Source organism: Chionomys nivalis, chromosome 26, assembly GCF_950005125.1.
Source record: "Chionomys nivalis chromosome 26, mChiNiv1.1, whole genome shotgun sequence".
NCBI classification, from domain to species: Eukaryota; Metazoa; Chordata; class Mammalia; order Rodentia; family Cricetidae; genus Chionomys; species Chionomys nivalis.
This window is the reverse complement of record NC_080111.1, coordinates 38,250,699-38,272,760: the sequence shown is the minus strand read 5'-3', so window position 1 is coordinate 38,272,760 and position 22,062 is coordinate 38,250,699. Positions and strand designations below refer to the sequence as shown.

General features: G+C 36.1%; 1 protein-coding gene across 1 annotated transcript; it reads right to left on the bottom strand.

Annotated features, from left to right (window-relative positions):
- Positions 1–2,945: 2,945 nt before the first annotated feature.
- LOC130866889 (igE-binding protein-like) lies at positions 2,946–4,890 on the bottom strand. Its single transcript, XM_057758481.1, has one exon. The coding sequence runs from the start codon at positions 4,888–4,890 to the stop codon at positions 3,073–3,075; it is 1,818 nt and encodes a 605-aa protein (XP_057614464.1). The 3' UTR covers positions 2,946–3,072.
- Positions 4,891–22,062: the final 17,172 nt, after the last annotated feature.

Sequence of the window (22,062 nt, the reverse complement as noted above, 5' to 3'; positions counted from 1 at the left end):
GAATTTAAAAAATTCACAGTAAAAAGTGCTACAGCAATAGCAACCCTCGGTACTGGGGGTAAGTCCTGTACAATTCCCCCTTTTTGTTTTATGAGATAAGATTTAAGCGTACGATGTGCGCGCTCAATAATACCTTGTCCCTGAGGGTTGTAAGGCAAGCCTGTAACATGTGTGACTTGCATCTGTGCACAAAATTGTTTAAATTTTTGAGAAGTATAAGCAGGTCCATTATCAGTCTTGAGGCATCTGGGCTTTCCCCAGGCACTCCATGCCTCGAGGCAATGTTGAATAACATGGCAAGTTTTTTCCCCTGTAAGTGGCGTTGCATGGAGAACACCAGAACAGGTGTCTATTGACACATGAACGTATTGTAACTTTCCAAATGAGGGGACATGAGTAACATCCATTTGCCACACCTGTAGCGGTAAAATTCCTCTGGGGTTGATACCTGTATGACGAATAGGAAGAAACTGACAGCAATTGTGACATTGGGTAACAATATCACGGGCTTCTTTTCTGGTTAAAGAGAAGCGTCTGCGTAAAGTCTCAGAGGTGACGTGGAAGTTATTATGAAAAGCCTTGGCAGCTTGTAATGGTGAAGCAAATGTGGCTGCAGCCAGTCACGTGGCTTTGTCTGCCAAATCATTGCCAAGGCTCATTGGTCCAGGGAGGCCCGAATGGGCCCTAATGTGAGTGATGAAAAAAGGAGCTTTCCTATGCAGTAGACAATCCTGTAATTTTTGAAAAAGAAGTACCACTTTGCTTGTAGATTTTATAATCCCATCAGTTTCAAGCAAGTTAACAGCATTGACTACATAAAAGGAATCAGAAACAATATTGAGAGGGCCCAAAAATTTTTGAAAAACTTCCAACACCACCAGGCACTCCACTATTTGAGGGGAGGTCTCTGTATAGGATCGTGAAAACACCCTGGAGCCTACAACGTAGGCTCCAAGACAGCCCTTTGAACCATCTGTATACACCACCAGCCCATCCTTCAATGGGGTGGGTGAAGTCACTCGGGGAAAAACTATAGGGTGTTCCGCAGCAAATCGTATCAAAGGATGTTTAGGATAATGATTATTAATCTTTCCTAAAAAGGTGGTGACCAAAATGGCCCAATCATCAGAAGTGGCAGCCAATGTTTGTACTTGGTGGGAGTTATAAGGAACTATAATGGAAATGTGGTGCTTGCCAAAATGGCCAACAGCTGCCTTCAAGCCTTTAAGGGCAATTTGAGCTATGGCTGCAGGGTACCAATCAATTATTTTTTGAGGGGAAGCATGTGGATGGACCCATAAAAGCGGCCCATTTTGCCAAAGCACTGCAGTGGGCAACTTCCTTGTTTTGAACACGCATAGGGAAAAGGGTTGGGATGAATCTATACGGCATAATTGTGCCCCTTCAATGGCCCTTTCCACTAAAAGGAGGGCAGCTTCGGCTGCAGGGGTTAAAGATCTGGGGGAGGTAATGTGGGCATCTCCCTCTAAAATATCAAATAAGGGCTTTAGGTCAGCAGAGGGAATCTTTAAAAATGGGCGAAGCCAATTAATATCTCCTAACAGCCTTTGAAAATCATTTAAAGTACATAAATCATTTCTGTAAATTTTAAGTTTTTGTGGAAGAATCTTATCTGGAAAAATTAAGGAACCTAAAAAATGCCCAGAATTAGCAACTTGGACCTTTTCGGTAGCAATTTGGAGGCCCCAAAACTGTAAGGTCTTAAGTAATAAAGGATAGGCTTCTTGAAGAAGTTTTTGATCTTTATGACATATAAGCACATCATCCATATAGTGAATAACTATTAGCATTGGAAATTGTTCTCTTATTGGCCTTAGGGCCTCTTGTACATACAATTGACACATAGTCGGACTATTTGCCATGCCCTGGGGCAATACCTTCCATTGGAATCTCTTATCAGGTTCCATATGATTAATAGAGGGGACAGTAAATGCAAAACGTGGTCTATCAGGAGGATACAAAGGGATGGAGAAAAAACAATCTTTGATGTCTAATATAATTAAGTTCCAATCTTTGGGCAAGGTGGAAAGCACCGGGAGCCCCCGCTGCACAGCCCCTAGGGGGTGCATTTGTTCATTAATGGCTCTTAGATCATGTAGCAAGCGCCATTTTCCTGACTTCTTTTTGATGACAAAAATCGGGGTATTCCAAGGGGAGGTTGATGGTTCAATGTGTCCCAAGGCTAGCTGTTCAGAAATAAGGCTGGTTACCGCCTTCAATTTTTCAGAGGTCAGTGGCCACTGGGGAACCCACACCGGGGTCTCTGTTTTCCATGGTATGGGTCGTGCTGCCCCAGTGGTGCCTAGGAAAAACCCAGGCCCTGTCTTCCTTGGTTGGGGTCGGGCGCCACAGGTTCTGTCCGCCCTTGTCCTAGGCGCCCTAGTCCTTTTCCCACCTCGTACCCTATCTTTCTCATAATATTGATTGCTTGTGGTGAATATTCATTAGATAAAGTAAGTCCCATGGCTTGCATAACATCCCGTCCCCATAAGTTAACAGGCAAGGCTAGTACATACGGGGTGAACCGTCCCTCCTGTCCTTCCATGGTCCTCCAAATAAGGACCGAGGAGCTGATAGTTGGGTGAGCATTATATCCCAGTCCTTGTAAAGAATGTGACGCTTCAGTAGTTGGCCAAGATTTGGGCCACCAGTGGGAGGAAATTATGCTTTTGTCCGCTCCGGTGTCCAAAATGCCTTCAAAACGCTTACCATTAACCCAGAGGGACAACTTTGGCCTATCCTGGAGGCTAACAACTAAGTAAGCTGAATCCTGGCCTGAGGATCCCATCTGTCTGTCTTCTGTTTTCTGATGAGCATCACCTGGGAGGAGCAGCAGCTGAGCTATTCTATCTCCTTTACTAATAGAAAAAACCCCATTAGGACTGGAACATAATACTTGAATCTCAGGGACATGTTGATTATCAATTATACCAGGATGGACAATTAGTCCCTGCAGGGTGAACGATCCTCGGCCTAAAAGGAGACCTACGCTCCCTTGTGGCAACGGTGTAGGCATCTGAACAGGGACAGGCTGCACCCCCATCTGGGGCATTAGTAAGAAGTCGGAGGAGGCGCACAAGTCCACTCTTGTTCCGTTTCCGGGGGAGCCTCGTCTGTTGCCTTGATAAACCTGTTCCCATATTTTTGTGGGCCCTGGGATCGAGGGCCCACTGCCCCGTTTTTTGGATTCTTATTCACAAATGTCTCCATAGGAGGGAGAACTCTGCCCTTTATATCCCTTACTGAGCGACATAGCTCAGCTTTGTGGTAGCCCTTACCACAGCGGGTACAGAGGGTAGGTGGAGCCCTTTCTCTTTCTGATGCTCTACAGTCCTTTTTAAAATGCCCCGGCTTTCCACATTTAAAGCAAACTCTTTTGTCAGGCCCTTTAAGGGGGCGCTTTTGAGACTGTAAAATGGCAGCAGCCAATCCTACATTAGTAAGGGGACCACCAAGTTCTCTACAAATCCTGAGCCAATCTTGTAATCCTTTATTCTTTCTTGGGGCTATGGCCGCGCGACATTCCTGAGTGGCGTTCTCAAAGATAAGCTGTTCAGTAAGAGGCGCGGCTGTTTCAGGATCACCAAAGATGCACCCTGCTGCCTCTGTCATTCGTGCCACAAAATCTGAAAAAGGCTCCTGGGTCCCTTGAATAATCTTAGTGAGCTGATTATTCACTTCCCCCTTTTTGGAGAGTGCCTTCCAGGCCCTAATGGCCTTATCAGCGATTTGCAGATATGCACCCCAGTGATAATCTGTTTGATTAGCTGCAAAACGCCCTTGACCTGTCAGGAGGTCGAACGTCCATTGTTGCTGTTCCGGAGTCAGAGCCATAGCATTGGCCCTGGCTTGCTCCTGTGCAGCTTCATGCCAGAGAGCTTTCCATTCCAAATATTGGCCCATGCTGACAAGCGATGCTTTCGCCACCGTCTGCCAGTCAGCTGGGGTCATGGCGGCCATGGCCAGCCTGTCCAATTGTGCTAGAGTAAAGTTGGCTGTTACTCCATATTTTCTGACCGACTCTGCCAATTCTTTAAGTTGATTATACTCTATGGGTGCATGCACCCGTCCTCCCTCTGCGCCTTCAAAAACAGGATAAGCAAGGCGTAGTTTTCTTTTTACTTTCTCCGGGAGGAAGGAGAAGGACTTCCGGCGCATTTCATAAGGAGGGGGCGCTGAAGGGACTACCTGCGGGGAGGCTGCATAAGGCTGCCGCTTTCGGGGCTCTCTCTTACTCCGCAAGTGATCATCAGGATGATACCTCTCCTCCTCATATCTGGCTTCTTCCTCCTCTAGTTCAGCTTCTTCCTCAGGGTCTAAGTCTTCTTCTTCTGAACTTTTAGAATCATCGGAGCTATCGGCAATTAAAGCTTCAAGCTCTTGTAAAGGGTATAGACTAGTACTCCCTTTCTTTCTTACAATAGGCGAGGGACCTCTAGGGTCCGATGTATACACCCCCTTGTCATTAGACGCACCGGGGGGGCCATTTTCCTTAATTGGGACTGGTTTTTTCTTGCGCGCGCCCAACCTCTCACTACGCTCAGTTTCTGACATGCTATCCTGGACTTCTTCAAGGACATTTCGTCCCTCCGCTACAACAGCCCGACAGGCTTCATCCTCTAAACAGTTCTTAATAAGTTTCCAAATGGCCCTTGTCCCCTGTCTCAATTCCCCTTCTGCCAGTTTTTTATCAAGATCTTTACCTAATTTATTCCATGAGGCAAGAGTCAAGGACCCGGAGCAAACATACCAGGGAGCCACCCGATCAATTTCTTTGACAAAATTTTTAAGTGTCCGATTGGCAACTTTTATGGCTCGTTGCTTTAACACCGTTTCTAGCGCTGTAACGATAGACTGAGAGGAGCCCATGATAACGAGCAAACACCCGCGGCTTATCTACGTCCGTCTTACAAGTGCGAAGAAAATGAAAGTAAACTCCGCGTACGGCTCTTTTATCTACAAGAGACTGAGGCACGCAACAGAGTGCTGCTGCTTATCTACGTCGGACTTAATGCACCTAACAATCATAACGGTGAAAGCAGAGCATAGTAGCACTCCCAGGACAATCACTATGTCTTCAACACTATCTTCCTAAGGCGGCGAGAGGTCCAAGCCAAAATCCAGAAAAGACAAACCTCTCTGAGCGTATCCACCTGCAGTTCTGAATCCTCCTTGAATCCAAGGGATCTCCGATGGTGCTGACGATGTTGAGGTTCCCGGGATTTCGGCACCAGTTGTCCCGCGCAACCGTCTCGCCAGCAAGAACGACGCGGCACACACAGGATCCTTCTGCAGAAAGCTTTAACGCATCTTGAGAGGGAGAGCATAAGCTTACAGAGCGGAGACCCCAGAGGACCAAAGCCCAATCCTTTTATAGGTTAATAGTCCTCGCCTCCGACGTGTCACGCTCTGACTGGTTGCAGCTCGTCAGCCCATATGACGCCACGGGAGAGGCAGAGAACAAGGAATGGAAATTTCAGTTGGTGCTGCCGAATGCAGGCGCCATCTTGTAATGGAGTATAGGGGTGGCTCCCCACAGTAAAGCTTTCATGAAAATAACCAACTTTCAAATGAACGTGATTATCGTTCAAAGTAAAGCTTTTAGTGAGTAAAGGAAAACTGATCTCAGTTCTATCAATGCTTTCAAACATAGCAAACAACTGCTTGTCTTTACAGAGAAACAAATGTGCATTTCTTACTAAAGCATTCGTGAAATTAATAAACTTTGAAAAGAACATGATTATCTTTCAAAGTAAAGCTGGTACTGGGAAAAGGAACACTGATATCAGTTCTAACAATGTTTTCAAGAATAACATACAAGTGCTTGTATTTACAAAGAAACACATGTGTGCTTCTTACCTAAGCTTTCATGAAATTAATAAATTTTCAAAAGAAAGTGATTATCTCTCAAAATAAAGCTTGTACTGAGAAAAGGAACACTGATCTCAGTACAAACAATGCTTTGACAGGTAGCAACAACTGCTTGTTTTTATAAAGAAGCACATATGCGTTTCTTACTAAAGCTTTCCTGAAATTAATCAACTTTCAAAAGAATGTGATTATAGTTCAAAGTAAAGCTTGTACTGAGTGAAGGCACACTGATCTCAGTTCTAACAATGCTTTCACACGTAGCAAACAACTGTTGTCTTTAAAATAAGCACATGTGCGTTTGTTATTAAAGCTTTCATGAAATTAATAAACTTTCAAAAGAACGTGATTATCTTTCAAAGTAAATCTTGTACTGAGAAAGGGTATACTGATCTCAGTTCTAACAATGCTTTGACACATAGCAAACAACTGCTTGTCTTTACAAAGAAACACATGTGCGTTTCTTAATAAAGCTTTCGTAAAATTAATAAACTTTCAACGAATGTGATTATCTTTTAAAGTAAAGCTTGCACTGAGAAAAGAAACACTGATCTCAGTTCTAACAATTCTTTCACATGTAGCATACCACTGCTTGTATTTACAAAGAAACACATGTGCGTTTCTTACTAAAGCTTTGTTGAAATTATTAAACTTTCAAAAGAACGTGATTATCTTTCAAGTATAGCTTGTACTGAGAAAAGGAACACTGATCTCAGTTCTTACAATGATTGAACAGAAGCAAACAACCGCTTGCCTTTAAAAAGAACAAGTGTGTTTGTTACTAAAGCCTTCGTGAAAATAATAAACTTTCAAAAGTATGTGATTATCTTTCAAAGTAAAGCTTGTACTGAGAAAAGGAACACTGATCTCTGTTCTAACAATGCTTTCACACGTAGCAAACAACTGCTTGTCTTTAAAGTAACACATGTGCGCTTCTTACTAAAGCTTTGATAAAAATTAATAAACTTTCAAAACAAAGTGATTATCTTTCAAGGTAAAGCTTGTACTGAGAAAAGGAACACTGATCTCAGTTCTAACAATGCTTTTACACGTAGCAAATAACTGCTTGTCTTTACAAAGAAACACATGTGCGTTTCTTAACAAAGCTTTCATGAAATTAAAAAACTTTCAAAGAACGTGATTATCTTTCAAAGTAAAGCTTGTACTGAGAAAAGGAACACTGATCTCAGTTCTAACAATTCTTTCACACGTAGCAAAAAACTGTATGTCTTTACAAAGAAACACATGTGCGTTTCATACTAAAACTTTCTTGAAATTAATAAACTTTCACAAGGACAAGATTATCTTTCAAAGTAAAGATTGTACTGAGAAAATGAAAAATAATCTCAGCTCTAAAATGCTATAACACATAGCAAACAAGTGCTTGTCTTTACAAAGAACAAGTGCATTTGTTACTAAAACTTTCGTAAAATTAATAAACTTTCAAAAGAACGTGATAATCTTTCAAATAAAGCTTGTACTGAGATCAGGAACCCTGATCTCAGTTCTAACAATGCTTTCACACATAGCAAACAACTGCTTGTCTTTACAAAGAAACACATGTGTGTTTCGTACTAAAACTTTCGTGAAAATAAAAAAATTTCAAAAGAACAAGATTATCTTTCAAAGTAAAGCTTGTACTGAGAAAATGAACAATGTTCTCAGTTCTAACAATGCTTTAACACATAGCAAACAAATGCTTGTCTATACAAAGAACAAGTGCATTTGTAACTAAAGCTTTCGTGAAATTAATAAATTTTCAAAAGAAAGTGATTATCTTTCAAATAAAGCTTGTACTGAGAAAACGAATACTGATCTCAGTTCTAACAATGCTTTCACATGTAGCAAAAAACTGCTTGTCTTTACAGAGAAACACATGTGCGTTTCTTACTAAAGCTTTCTTGAAATTAAGAAACTTTCAAAAGCACATGATTATCTTTCAAAATAAATCTTCTACTGAGAAAAGGAACACTGATCTCAGTACAAACAATGCTTTGACATGTAACAACTGCTTGTCTTTACAAAGAAACACATGTGCGTTTCTTCCTAAATCTTTCGTGAAATTAATAAACTTTCAAAAGAACCTGATTATCTTTCAAAGTAAAACTTGTACTGAAAAAAGGAACACTGATCTTAGTTCTAACAATTTCACACGTAGCAAACAACCCATTGTCTTTAGAAGAGAGAAGTGCATTTGTAACTAAAGCTTTTGCGAAAGTAATAAAATTTCAAAATAACGTTATTATCTTTCAAAGTAAAGCTTGTACTGAAAAAAAGGAACATTGATCTCAGTTCTAAAAATTATTTCACAGGTAACAAAAAACTGCTTGTCATTACAAACAAACACGTATGCTTTTCTTACTAAGCTTTCCTGAAATTAATAAACTTTCAAATGAACCTGTTTATTTTTAAAGTAAAGCTTGTACTGACATCAGGAATACTGATATCAGTTCTTACAATGCTTTCACACGTAGCAAACACCTGCTTGTTTTCAAAAGGAAACCAGTGCGTTTGTAACTAAGCTTTTCTGAAATTAATAAAATTTCAAAAGAACGTGATTATATTTCAAAGTAAAGCTTGTACTGAGAAAAGGAACACTGATTTCAGTTTCAACAATGCTTTCACACGTAGCAAACAACTGCTTGTCTTTACAAAGACACACATGTGCGATTCTTACTAAAGCTTTGATAAACATTAATAAATTTTCAAAACAAACTGATTATCTTTTAAAGTAAAGCTTGTACTGAGAAAAGAAACACTGTACTCAGTTCTAAGAATGCTTTCACAGGTAGCAAACAACTGCATGTCTTTACAAAGAAATGCATGTGCGTTTCTTACTAAAGCATTCGTGAAATTAATAAGCTTTCAAAAGAACGTGATTAAAGCTTGTACTCAGAATAAAATCACTGATCTCATTACAAACAATGCTTTGCCATGTAGCGAACAACTGTTTGTCTTTACAAAGAAACACATGTGCTTTTCTTATTAAAGCTTTTGTGAAATTAATAAACTTTCAAAAGAACGTGATTATCTTTCAAAGTAAAGCTTGTACTGGGAAGAGGAAGACTGATCTCAGTACTAAAAATGCTTTCACAGGTAACAAATAACTGCTTGTCATTACAAACAAACACATATGCGTTTCTTACTAAAGCTTTCCTGAAATTAATAAACTTTCAAATGAACGTGATTATCTTTCAAAGTAAAGCTTGTACTGAGAATCGGAACACTGATCTCGGTTCTAACAATCCTTTCACATGTAGCAAACAACTGCTTGTCTTTACTAATAAAGCAGTGCATTTGTAACTAAAGGTTTTGTGAAATTAAAAAAATTTCAAGAGAACGTGATTATCTTTCAAAGTAAAGCTTGTACTGAGAAAAGGAACGCTGATCTCAGTTCTAACAATGCTTTTACACGTAGCAAATAATTGCTTGTCTTTACAAAGAAACACATGTGCATTTCTAAGTAAAGCTTTCGGGAAATTAATAAACTTTCAAAAGAACGTGATTATCTTAAAAGTAAAGCTTGTACTGAGAAAAGGAACACTGATCCTAGTTCTAACAATGCCTTCACACATAGAAAACAACTGCTTGTTTTTACAAAGAAACACATGTGCGTTTCTTACAAAAGCTTTCGTGAAATTAATAAACTTTCAAAAGAACATGATTATCTTTGAAAGTAAAGCTAGTACTGAGAAAAGCAACACTGATCTCAGTTCTAACAATGCTTTCACACGTAGCAAAAAACTGCTTGTCTTTACAAAGGAACGCATGTGCGTTTCTTACTAAAGCTTTCGTGAAATTGATAAACTTTCAAAAACGTGATTATCTTTCCAAGGAAAGCTTGTATTGAAAAAAGGAACACTGATCTCAGTTCTAACGATGCTTTCACACATAGCAAACAACTGCTTGCCTTTACAAAGAAACACATGTTCGTTTCTTACTAAAGCTTTTATAAAAATTAAGAAACTTTCAACCAAAGTGATTATCTTTCAAAGTAAAGCTTATACTGACAAAATGAACATTGATCTCTGTTGTAACAGTGCTTTCACGCGTAGCAAACAACTGCTTGTCTTTTCAAAACAACACATGTGCGTTTCTTACTAAAGCTTTTGTGAAATTAATAAACTTTCAAAAAACGAGATTATCGTTCAAAGTGAAGCTTGTACTGAGAAAAGGAACACTGATCTCAGTTCTAAAAATGCTTTCACACGTAGCAAACACCTTCTTGCCTTTACAAAGAAACACATGTGCGTTTCTTTCTAAAGCTTTCGTGAAATTAATAAACTTTCAAAAGAACGTGCTTATCTCTCAAAGTAAAGCTTGTACTGAGAAAAGGAACACTGATCTCAGTTCTAACAATGCTTTGAAACATAGCAAAAAACTGCTTGTCTTTATAAGGAAACACATGTGCGATTCTTATTAAAGCTTTTGTAAAATTAATAAATTTTCAAAAGAATGTGATTATCTTCAGAGGTAAAGCTTGTACTGAGAAAAGGAACACTGATCTCAGTTCTAACAATGCTTTCACATGTAGCAAACAACTGCTTGTCTTGACAAAATCACATGTACATTTCTTACTCAAGCTTTCGTGAAATTAATAAACTTTGAAAAGAACATGATAATCTTTCAAATAAAGCTTGTACTGAGAAAAGGAACACTGATCTCAGTGCTTACAATACTATCACACGTAGCAAACAACAGCTTGTCTTTACAAAGAAACACTTGTACCTTTCTTCCTAAAGCATTTGTGAAATTAATAAATTTTCTAAAAATGTGATTATCTTTCAAAGTAAAGCTTGTACTGAGAAAAGGAACACTGTACTCATTTCTAACAATGCTTTCACACGTAGCAAACAACTGCTTGTCTTTACAAAGGAACACATATGCGTTTCTCACTAAAGCTTTCATGAGATTAATAAACTTTCAAAGGAACGTGATTACCTTTAAAAGTAAAGCTTGTACTGAGAAAAGGAACACTAATCTCAGTTCTAACAATGCTTTCACACGTAGCAAACAACTGTTTCTCTCTACAAAGACACACATGAGCGTTTCTTACTAAAGCTTTGATAAAAATTAATGAACTTTCAAAACAAAGTGATTATCTTTCAAAGTAAAGCTTGTACTGAGAAAAGGAACACTGATCTCAGTTCTAACAATGCTTTCACACGTAGCAAAAACTCCTTGTCTTTACAAAGAAACACATGTCCGTTTCTTACTAAAGCTTTCTTGAAATTAAGAAACTTTCAAAAGCACATGATTATCTTTCAACCTAAAGCTTCTACTGAGAAAAGGAACACTGATCTCAGTACAAACAATGCTTTGACACGTAACAACTGCTTGTCTTTACAAAGAAACACATGTGCGTGTCTTCCTAAATCTTTCATGAAATTAATAAACTTTCAAAAGAACCTGATTATCTTTCTAAGTAAAACTTGTACTAAAAAAAGGAACACTGATCTTAGTTCTAACAATTTCACTCGTAGCAAACAACCCCTTATCTTTACAAGAAAGAAGTGCGTTTGTAACTAAACCTTTTGCGAAATTAATAAAATATCAAAATAACGTTATTTTCTTTCAAAGTAAAGCTTGTACTGAAAAAAAGGAACATTGATCTCAGTTCTAAAAATGCTTTCACAGGTAACAAAAAACTGCTTGTCATTACAAACAAACACATATGCTTTTCTTACTAAGCTTTCCTGAAATTAATAAACTTTCAAATGAACCTGATTATTTTTAAAATAAAGCTTGTACTGACATCAGGAACACTGATATCAGTTCTTACAATACTTTCACATGTAGCAAACACCTGCTTGTTTTTAAAAAGAAACCAGTGCGTTTGTAACTAAGCTTTTGTGAAATTAATAAAATTTCAAAAGAACGTGATTATATTTCAAAGTAAAGCTTGTACTGAGAAAAGGAACACTGATTTCAGTTTTAACAATGCTTTCACACGTAGCAAACAACTGCTTGTCTTTACAAAGAAACACATGTGCGATTCTTACTAAAGCTTTGATAAACATTAATAAACTTTCAAAACAAAGTGATTATCTTTCAAAGTAAAGCTGGTACTGAGAAAAGGAACACTGTACTCAGTTCTAAGAATGCTTTCACAGGTAGCAAACAACTGCAAGTTTTTACAAAGAAACGAATGTGGATTTCTTACTAAGCTACCGTGCAATTAATAAGCTTTCAAAAGAACGTGATTAAAGCTTGTACTCAGAAAAAAATCACTGATCTCATTACAAACAATGCTTTGCCATGGAGCGAACAACAGTTTGTATTTACAAAGAAACACATGTGCTTTTCTTATTAAAGCTTTTGTGAAATTAATAAACTTTCAAAAGAACGTGATTATCTTTCAAAGTAAAGCTTGTAATGGGAAGAGGAAGACTGATCTCAGTACTAAAAATGTTTTCAGAGGTAACAAACAACTGCTTGTCATTACAAACAAACACATATGCATTTCTTACTAAAGCTTTCCTGAAATTAATAAACTTTCAAATGAACGTGATTATCTTTCAAAGTAAAGCTTGTACTGAGAATCGGAACACTGATCTCGGTTCTAACAATCCTTTCACATGTAGCAAACAACTGCTTGTCTTTACATATAAAGCTGTGCATTTGTAACTAATGCTTTTGTGAAATTAAAAAAATTTCAATAGAACGTGATTATCTTTCAAAGTAAACCTTGTACTGAGAAAAGGAACGCTGATCTCAGTTCTAACTATGCTTTTACACGTAGCAAATAATTGCTTGTCTTTACAAAGAAACACATGTGCATTTCTAAGTAAAGCTTTCGGAAAATTATTAAACGTTCAAAAGAACGTGATTATATTTCAAGTAAAGCTTGTACTGAGATCAGGAACCCTGACTCAGTTCTAACAATGCTTTCACACAAAGCAAACAACTGCTTTTCTTTCCAAAGAAACACATGTGTTTTTCATACTAAAGCTTCCCTGAAATTAAGAAACTTTCAAAAGAATGTGATTATCTTTCAAAGAAAAGCTTTTACAGAGAAAAGGAACACTGATCCTAGTTCTAACAATGCCTTCACACATAGAAAACAACTGCTTGTTTTTACAAAGAAATATATGTGCGTTTCTTACTAAAGCTTTCCTGAAATTAATAAACTTTCAAAAAAACCTGATTATCTTTCAAAGTAAAGCTTGTACTGAGAAAAGGAACACTGATCCTAGTTCTAACAATGCCTTCACACATAGAAAACAACTGCTTGTTTTTACAAAGAAACACATGTTCGTTTCTTCCTAAAGCTTTGATAAAAATTAATGAACTTTAAAAACAAAGTGATTATCTTTCAAAGTAAAGGAACACTGATCTCTGTTCTAACAATGCTTTCACACGTAGCAAAAAACTGTTTGTCTTTACAAAAAACACATGTGAGTTTCTTACTAAAGCTTCCCTGAAATTAATAAACTTTCAAAAGAATGTGATTATCTTTCAAAGTAAAGCTTGTAGTGAGAAAAGGAACACTGATCTCAGTTCTAACAATGCTTTCACACGTAGAAAACAACTGGTTGTCTTTACAGAGAAACACATGTGCGTTTCTTACTAAAGCTTTGGTGAAATTAATAAATTTTCAAAAGAACGTGCCTATCTTTCAAAGTAAAGCTTGTACTGATAAAAGCAACACTGATCTAAGTTCTAACAATGCTTTCACACGTAGCAAACAACTACTTGTCTTTACAAAGAAACACATGTGCGTTTCTTATTATAGCTTTCGTGAAATTAATAAACTTTCAAAAGAACACGATTATCTTTCAAAGTAAAGCTGGTACTGAGAAGAGGAACACTGATCTCAGTTCTAACAATGCTTTCAAGAATAACATACCAGTGCTTGTCTTCAAAAAGAAACACATGTGTGCTTCTTACCTAAGCTTTCATGAAATTAATAAACTTTCAAAAGAATGTGATTATCTCTCAAAATAAAACTTGTACTGAGAAAATCTACAATGATACCAGTTATTACAATGCTTTAATACATAGCAAACAACTGCTTGTCTTTACAAAGAACAAGTGCGTTTGTTACTAATGCTTTCGTGAAATTAATAAACTTTCAAAAGAATGTCATTATCTTTCAAAGTAAAGCTTGAACTGAGAAAATGAACAAGGATCTCAGTTCTAACAAAGCTTTAACACATAGCAATCAACATCTTGTCTTTACAAAGAACAAGTGCGTTGGTTACTAAAGCTTTCGTGAAATTAATATACTTTCTAAAGAATGTGATTATCTTTCAAAGTAAACTTGTACTGAGAAAAGGAACACTGATCTCAATTCTAACAATGCTTTCAAACGTAGAAAACAACTGCTTGTCTTTACAGAGAAACGCATATGCCTTTCTTACTAAAGCTTTGATAAATATTAATAAACTTTCAAAACAAAGTGATTATCTTTCAAAGTAAAGCTTGTACTGAGAAAAGGAACACTGATCTCCGTTCTAACAATGCTTTCACATGTAGCAAAAAACTGCTTGTCATTAAAAAGAAACACATGTGTGTTTCTTACTAAAAATTTCGTGAAATTAAAAAATTTTCAAAAGAACATGATCATCTTTAAAAGTAAAGCTTCTACTGAGAAAAGGAACACTGATCTCAGTTCTAAGAATGCTTTCACACGTAGCAAACAACTGCTTGTCTTTACAAAGAAGCCATGTGTGTTTCTTACTAAAGCATTCCTGAAATTAATAAACTTTCAAAGAACGTGATTATCTTTCAAAATAAAGCTTGTACTGAGAAAAGAAACACTGATCTAAGTTCTTACAAACTATTCACACGTAGCAAACAACTGCTTTTCTTTAGGAAGAAACACGTGCGTTTCTTACTAAACCTTTTGTGAAATTAATGAACTTTCAAATGAACGTGATTATCTTCAGAAGTAAAGCTTGTACTCGAAAAGGAACACTTATCTCAGTTCTAACAATGCTTTCACACGTAGCAAAAAACTGCTTGTCTTTACAAAAACACATGTGCGTTTCTTACTCAAACTTTCGTGTAATTAATAAACTTTGAAAAGAACGTGATAATCTTTGAAATAAAGCTTGTACTGAGAAAAAGAATACAGATCTCAGTTCTAACAGTGCTTTCACATGTAGCAAACAAAAGCTTGTCTTTACAAAGAAATACATGTACGTATCTTACTAAAGCTTTCGTGAAATTAATAAATTTTCAAAAGAAAGTGATTATCTTTCAAAGTAAAGCTTGTTCTGAGAAAAGGAACACTGATCTCCATTCTAACAATGCTTTCACACGTAGCAAACAAATGCTTGTCTTTACAAAGAAACACATGTGCGTTTCTTACTAAAGATTTCGTGAAATTAAAAAACTTTCAAAAGAACGTGATTATCTTTCAAACTAAAGCTTGTACTGAGAAAATGAAAAATGATCTCAGCTCTAAAATGCTATAACACATAGCAAACAAGTGCTTGTCTTTACAAAGAACAAGTGCATTTGTTACTAAAACTTTCGTGAAATTAATAAAATTTCAAAAGAACGTGATAATCTTTGAAATAAAGCTTGTACTGAGGAAAGTAACACTGATCTCAGTTCTAACAAAGCTTTCACACGTAGCAAACAACTGCTTGTCTTTACAAAGAAACACATGTGCGTTTACTAAAGCTTTGATAAAAATTAATAAACTTTCAAAAGAAAGTGATTATCTTTCAATGTAAAGCTTGTACTGAGAAAAGGAACACTGATCTCAGTTCTAACAATTCTTTTACACGTAGCAAATAACTGCTTGTCTTTACAAAGAAACACATGTGCGTTTCTAAGTAAAACTTTCGGGAAATTAAAAAACTTTCAAAAGAACGTGATTATCTTTAAAGTAAAGCTTGTACTGAGATGAGGAACACTGATCTCAGTTCTAACAATGCTTTCACACAAGGCAAACAACTGCTTGTATTTACAAAGAAACACATGTGAGATTCTTACTAAAGCTTTCGTGAAATTAAAAAACTTTCAAAAGCACGTGATTATCTTTCAAAGTAAAGCTTGTACTGAGAAAAGAACACTGATCTCAGTTCTAACAATGCTTTCACTCATAGCAAACAACTGGTTGTCTTTACAAAGAAACACATGTGCATTTCTTACTAAAACTTTCTTGAAATTAATAAACTTTCACAAGAACAAGATTATCTTTCAAAGTAAAGCTTGTACTGAGAAAATGAAAAATGATCTCAGCTCTAAAATGCTGTAACACATAGCAAACAAGTGCTTGTCTTTACAAAAAACAACTGCATTTGTTACTAATGCTTTCGTGAAATTAATAAACTTTCAAAAGAACGTGATAATCTTTCAAATAAAGCTTGTACTGAGAATAGAAACACTGATCTCTGTTGTAACAATGCTTTCACACGTAGCAAACAAGTGCTTGTCTTTACAAAGTAACACATGTGCGTTTCTTACTAAAGCTTTGATAAAAATTAATAAACTTTCAAAACAATGTGATTATCTTTCAAAGTAAAGCTGCTACTGAGAAAAGGAACGCTGATCTCAGTTCTAACAATGCTTTTACACATAGCAAATAACTGCTTGTCTTACAAAGAAACACATATGCGTTTCTAAGTAAAGCTTTCGGGAAATTAATAAACTTTCAAAAGAACGTGATTATCTTTCAAATAAAGCTTGTACTGAGAAAACGAACACTGATCTCAGTTCTAACAATGCTTTCACACGTAGCAAAAAACTGCTTGTCTTTACAAAGAAACACATGTGCTTTTCTTATTAAAGCTTTTGTGAAATTAATAAACTTTCAAAAGAACGTGATTACCTTTCAAAGTAAAGCTTGTACTGGGAAGAGGAAGACTGATCTCAGTACTTAAAATGCTTTCACAGGTAACAAACAACTGCTTGTCATTACAAACAAACATATATGCGTTTCTTACTAAAGCTTTCCTGAAATTAATAAACTTTCAAATGAACGTGATTATCTTTCAAAGTAAAGCTTGTACTGAGAATTGGAACACTGATCTCAGTTCTAACAATACTTTCACATGTAGCAAACAACTGCTTGTCTTTACAAATAAAGCAGTGCATTTGTAACTAAAGTTTTTGTGAAATTAAAAAATTTCAAGGGAACGTGATTGTCTTTCAAAGTAAAGCTTGTACTGAGAAAAGGAAGACTGATCTCAGTTCTAACAATGCTTTTACACGTAGCAAATAATTGCTTGTCTTTACAAAGAAACACATGTGCATTTCTAAGTAAAGCTTTCGGGAAATTAATAAACTTTCAAAAGAACGTGATTATCTTTAAAGTAAAGCTTGTACTGAGATCAGGAACCCTGATCTCAGTTCTAACAATGCTTTCACACATAGCAAACAACTGCTTGTCTTTACAAAGAAACACATGTGTGTTTCTTACTAAAACTTTTGTGAAATTAAAAAACTTTCAAAAGAACGAGATTATCTTTCAAAGTGAAGCTTGTAATGAGAAAATGAACAATGATCTCAGTTCTAACAATTCTTTAACACAGAGCAAACAAATGCTTGTCTATACAAAGAACAAGTACATTTGTAACTAAAGCTTTCGTGAACTCAATAAACTTTCAAAAGAATGTGATTATCTTTCAAATAAAGCTTGTACTGAGAAAAGGAACACTGATCTCATTTCTAACAATGCTTTCACACGTAGCAAAAAACTGCTTGTCTTTACAAAGAAACACATGTGCGTTTCTTACTAAAGCTTTCTTAAAATTAATAAACTCTCAAAAGCACATGATTATCTTTCAACCTAAAGCTTCTACTGAGAAAAGGAACACTGATCTCAGTACAAACAATGCTTTGACACGTAACAACTGCTTGTCTTTACAAAGAAACACATGTGCGTTTCTTACTAAATCTTTCGTGAAATTAATAAACTTTCAAAAGAACCTGATTATCTTTCAAAGTAAAACTTGTACTGAAAAAAGGAAAACTGATCTTAGTTCTAACAATTTCACACATAGCAAACAACCCCTTGTCTTTACAAGAAAGAATTGCGTTTGTAACTAAAGCTTTGGCAAAATAAATATAATTTCAAAATAACTTGATTATCTTTCAATGTAAAGTTGTACTGAAAAAAAGGAACACTGATCTCAGTTCTAAAAATGCTTTCACAGGTAACAAAAAACTGCTTGTCATTACAAACAAACACATATGCGTTTCTTACTAAAACTTTCCAGAAATTAATAAACTTTCATATGAACGTGATTATTTTTAAAGAAATGCTTGTACTGACATCAGTAACACTGATATCAGTTCTAACAATGCTTTCACACGTAGCAAACACCTGCTTGTTTTTAAAAAGAAACCAGTGCGTTTGTAACTAAGCTTTTGTGAAATTAATAAAATTTCAAAAGAACGTGATTATATTTCAAAGTAAAGCTTGTACTGAGAAAAGGAACACTGATTTCAGTTTTAACAATGCTTTCACATGTAGGAAACAACTGCTTGTCTTTACAAACAAACACATGTGCGATTCTTACTAAAGCTTTGAATAACACTAATAAACTTTTAAAACAAAGTGATTATCTTCCAAAGTAAAGCTTGTTCTGAGAAAAGGAACACTGTACTCAGTTCTAAGAATGCTTTCACAGGTAGCAAACAACTGCATGTCTTTACAAAGAAACATATGTGCGTTTCTTACTAAAGCATTCGTGAAATTTATAATCTTTCAAAGGAACGTGATACTCTTTCAAATTAAAGCTTGTACTGAGAAAAGGAACACTGATGTCATTTCGAACAATGCTTTCACATGTAGCAATCAACTGCTTTTCTTTACAAAGTAACACATGAACGTTTCTTACTAAAGCTTTCGTGAAATTAATAAACTTTCAAAAGAACGCGATTATCTTTCAAAGTTAAGCTTGTACTGAAAAAAGGAACACTAATGTCAGTTCCAACAATGCATTCACATGTAGCAATCAACTGCTTTTCTTTACAAAGAAACACATGAACGTTTCTTACTAAAGCTTTCGTGAAATTAATAAACTTTCAAAAGAACGTCATTATCTTTCAAAGTAATGCTTGTACTGAGAAAAGGAACACTGATTTCGGTTCTAACAATGCTTTCACACGTAGCAAACAACTGCTTGTCTTGATCAAGAAACACATGTGCGTTTTACTAAAGCTTTCGTGAAATTAATAAACTTCCAAAAGAACGTGATTATCTTTCAAAGTAAAGCTTGTACTGAGAAAAGGAACAGTGATCTCAGTTCTAAGAATGCTTTCCCACTTAGCAAACAACTGCTTGGCTTTACAAAGAAACACATGTGCATTTCTTACTAAAGCTTTCGTGAAATTAATAAACTTTCAAAAGAATGTGATTATTTTTCAAAGTAAAGCTTGTACTGAGAAAAGGAACACTTATCTCAGTACAAACCATTCTTTGTCACATAGGACATATCGGCTTAGCTTTACAAAGAAACATGTGTTCATTTATTAATTAAGCTTTCATTAAATTAATAATCTTTCAAAGGAAGGTGATCATCTTTTAAGTAAAGGTTGTACTGAGAAAAGGAACGCTGATTGTGTCGGCGTGAATGAATGCAGACAGATTATATAGATATATATAGCTTTAATAAGGAAATAGACTTACAGGACCACAGCTTCCCTTGGCGGAGCAAAAGAAAAAAGGGCTGCTGGGTTCACGCCTGGCAGATTTATCTGTAAACATTAGCCCGAGGCGAACACGCCCCCAATGGGTGGGGCTATATCCCTACATCTCCCCCTTTTGTCTAAATAAGATAGAACTAAACCAAATACAACTATATACAATAATAAAAAATAATAAAAATAACAAATAATATTGAGAACAAAACTTTTGCTAAACATTCTATCTCAAGGAGTCTAAGTAACATAGAGAGTAACTACAATTATAAAATCTTCAACTCTGTCAAAGATCTGAGAAGGGAATTAATATTACTTAAAAATCAAGAGATATCCAAAATGTGCAACAATTGACAGAGACAACTGACTACCTGGGCAATCACCCAAAGTCTTGTTTGCAATGTTGAGTCAACCAAATTTGGCTAAGGCCTAACATAACTGGCATACCATTATTAAAGGCAAGGAACTTTCTTAGGACTATCCTACCCTGTCTTGGCAAGATAAGACAATCCTGTTTCATCCACTTAGGGATATTCTGTATCTTTGTCAGAAGTTGAGGTATGGGCTTTTCTTAACCCAAAGGCCAGTTCTGCCAAGAAGACAAGCTCCCAGTGGAGTGTCTTTGGTGCTCAACGTTTTCTTGGGATTAGAGTGGTGTTGCCAGGAGTAATTGTGTCTCTTTGGCACAGAAATTTTAGGTTAGATTAAAGGCCATTTTCTACAGCTCTTGGAAGAGGCTGAAGATCATACTATCTATACTAAATATAATCTCTATGTAACTAAAAGACCTGATTAACTTAAAAATAAATATGACAAACATATAATTCTCAATACCTATCTAACTTTGAAGACTAAAAGAATAAACAACTGTGCAATATATGAAGACAATAATCTTCAACTGTAAACAATGTCATAGTATCAGAGGTAGAAATGTACAATGTAATATGGTAGATATATCAATACAATATAGACAAAGTTATAAGCATACTCATACAAAAATAGAGGTAAGAACAGTCACATTCAATATTCAACATATCAATATACAAGAAACAGTACCAGTACAATTTTCTATAAACAGTAATTCACAAATACCAATCATCCCAAAAAACCTGTTACCCCCTTCTTCTTCCTCTTCTTCTTCTTTTTTTTTTCAAAATAATATCACTCCATCCCCTCAACCCTAAACCAACCATGAAAAGATGTCCCCAACCATGAGGGCAAACTCTGTTGGGAGAGGGGAGGTCGTCCTCTAAGATTGCTTCTAGCTGACATGGGGGTGACCTTCTTCTTAGGGGGTCCTGTGAAAGCAAATGATGGTAAAATTCCCAAATTAACCTTTGACCTAAGAAAATTGTAACTAGTCTCAGAGCGTTTTGAGAAGGTCCGACCAGAGAGTTGTCAAAAATGTGCACCATTCGAAATTGTCTCTTGTAGTTGGTACCAAAAAACAGGTCTAATATTAGCACTTTAAAAAAAAATTCATGACGTCATAAAAACCAGATGGAGTTGATGTCGTGGGGCCCCATCTTCATCCTGGAAACTTCAAAGATTACTGTAGGAAAATTTGTTGCTTGTTACGGGAAATTTAAACATTAAGAACATGGACATATACTGACATATAAAGAAAGACACAGATATGAGGAAAAGCAAAGAAAGTTTAAGACATATATATATAAATTAATACTTACAGAACAAGTCCCTCCATCAGTAATTAAATATTAGGGGTCCCTTAAATTCTTTGAAGATGGGTATTTTCCTGTGGAGATAAGAAGATAACCCTGCCACCAACCTATTTGTATTACTTACCATCAGTATGATTGCCATCCATGTGATTGAATTGTTATTTATCTTTCCCAACTGGCTTCTCTTCATCAAAACGAACCTTTATCAATTTTGATGGAATCCACAATTTTTCCTCACCTGTGGAGACAAGAGCAAATCCCTTTCCCCAATGCAGCACATCTCCTGGCTTCCATTGTGAGGTCAGCACATCCTTGAAATAAACTGGTTGATTTAGTTCAGTAGACTTTTCCATTATCCAATGTCTTTCTGCAGCCGATGTTCCCTTCTCATTAGCCTTGAGAAAATTCAAGGTTAACAAAGCATTATGTAACCTATTTCTGGGGGTGATTTCCAGCCCTTTCTGTTTGTTCAACATATCCTTTATAGTTCGATTTGATCTTTCTATGACTGCTTGATTGTATGGTATACCTGTAACATGCTTGATATTGTAATAATCAAAAAACCGTTTCATTTTCCTAGAGACATAAGTAGGACCATTATCTGTCTTTATTTGTGTAGGTATACCCATGATAGCCATGACTTCTAATAAATGAGTGATAACTGAATCAGCTTTTTCTGAACTTAAAGCCATTGCCCACTGAAAGCCTGAATACGTGTCAATGGTGTGATGAACATATTTTAATTTGCCAAATTCTGCAAAGTGGAACACATCCATCTGCCAGATTTCATTCCTTTGGGTGCCCTTTGGATTAGCCCCTGCAGGCAGTGGTGTTTGGTTATAGAAAGAGCAAGTAGGGCATTTCTTTACAATCTCCCTAGCTTGTTGCC

What these genes read in the sequence shown, in the direction of transcription:
- LOC130866889 (XM_057758481.1), bottom strand. Translation starts at nt 4,890, where the DNA reads ATGGGCTCCTCTCAGTCTATCGTTACAGCGCTAGAAACGGTGTTAAAG.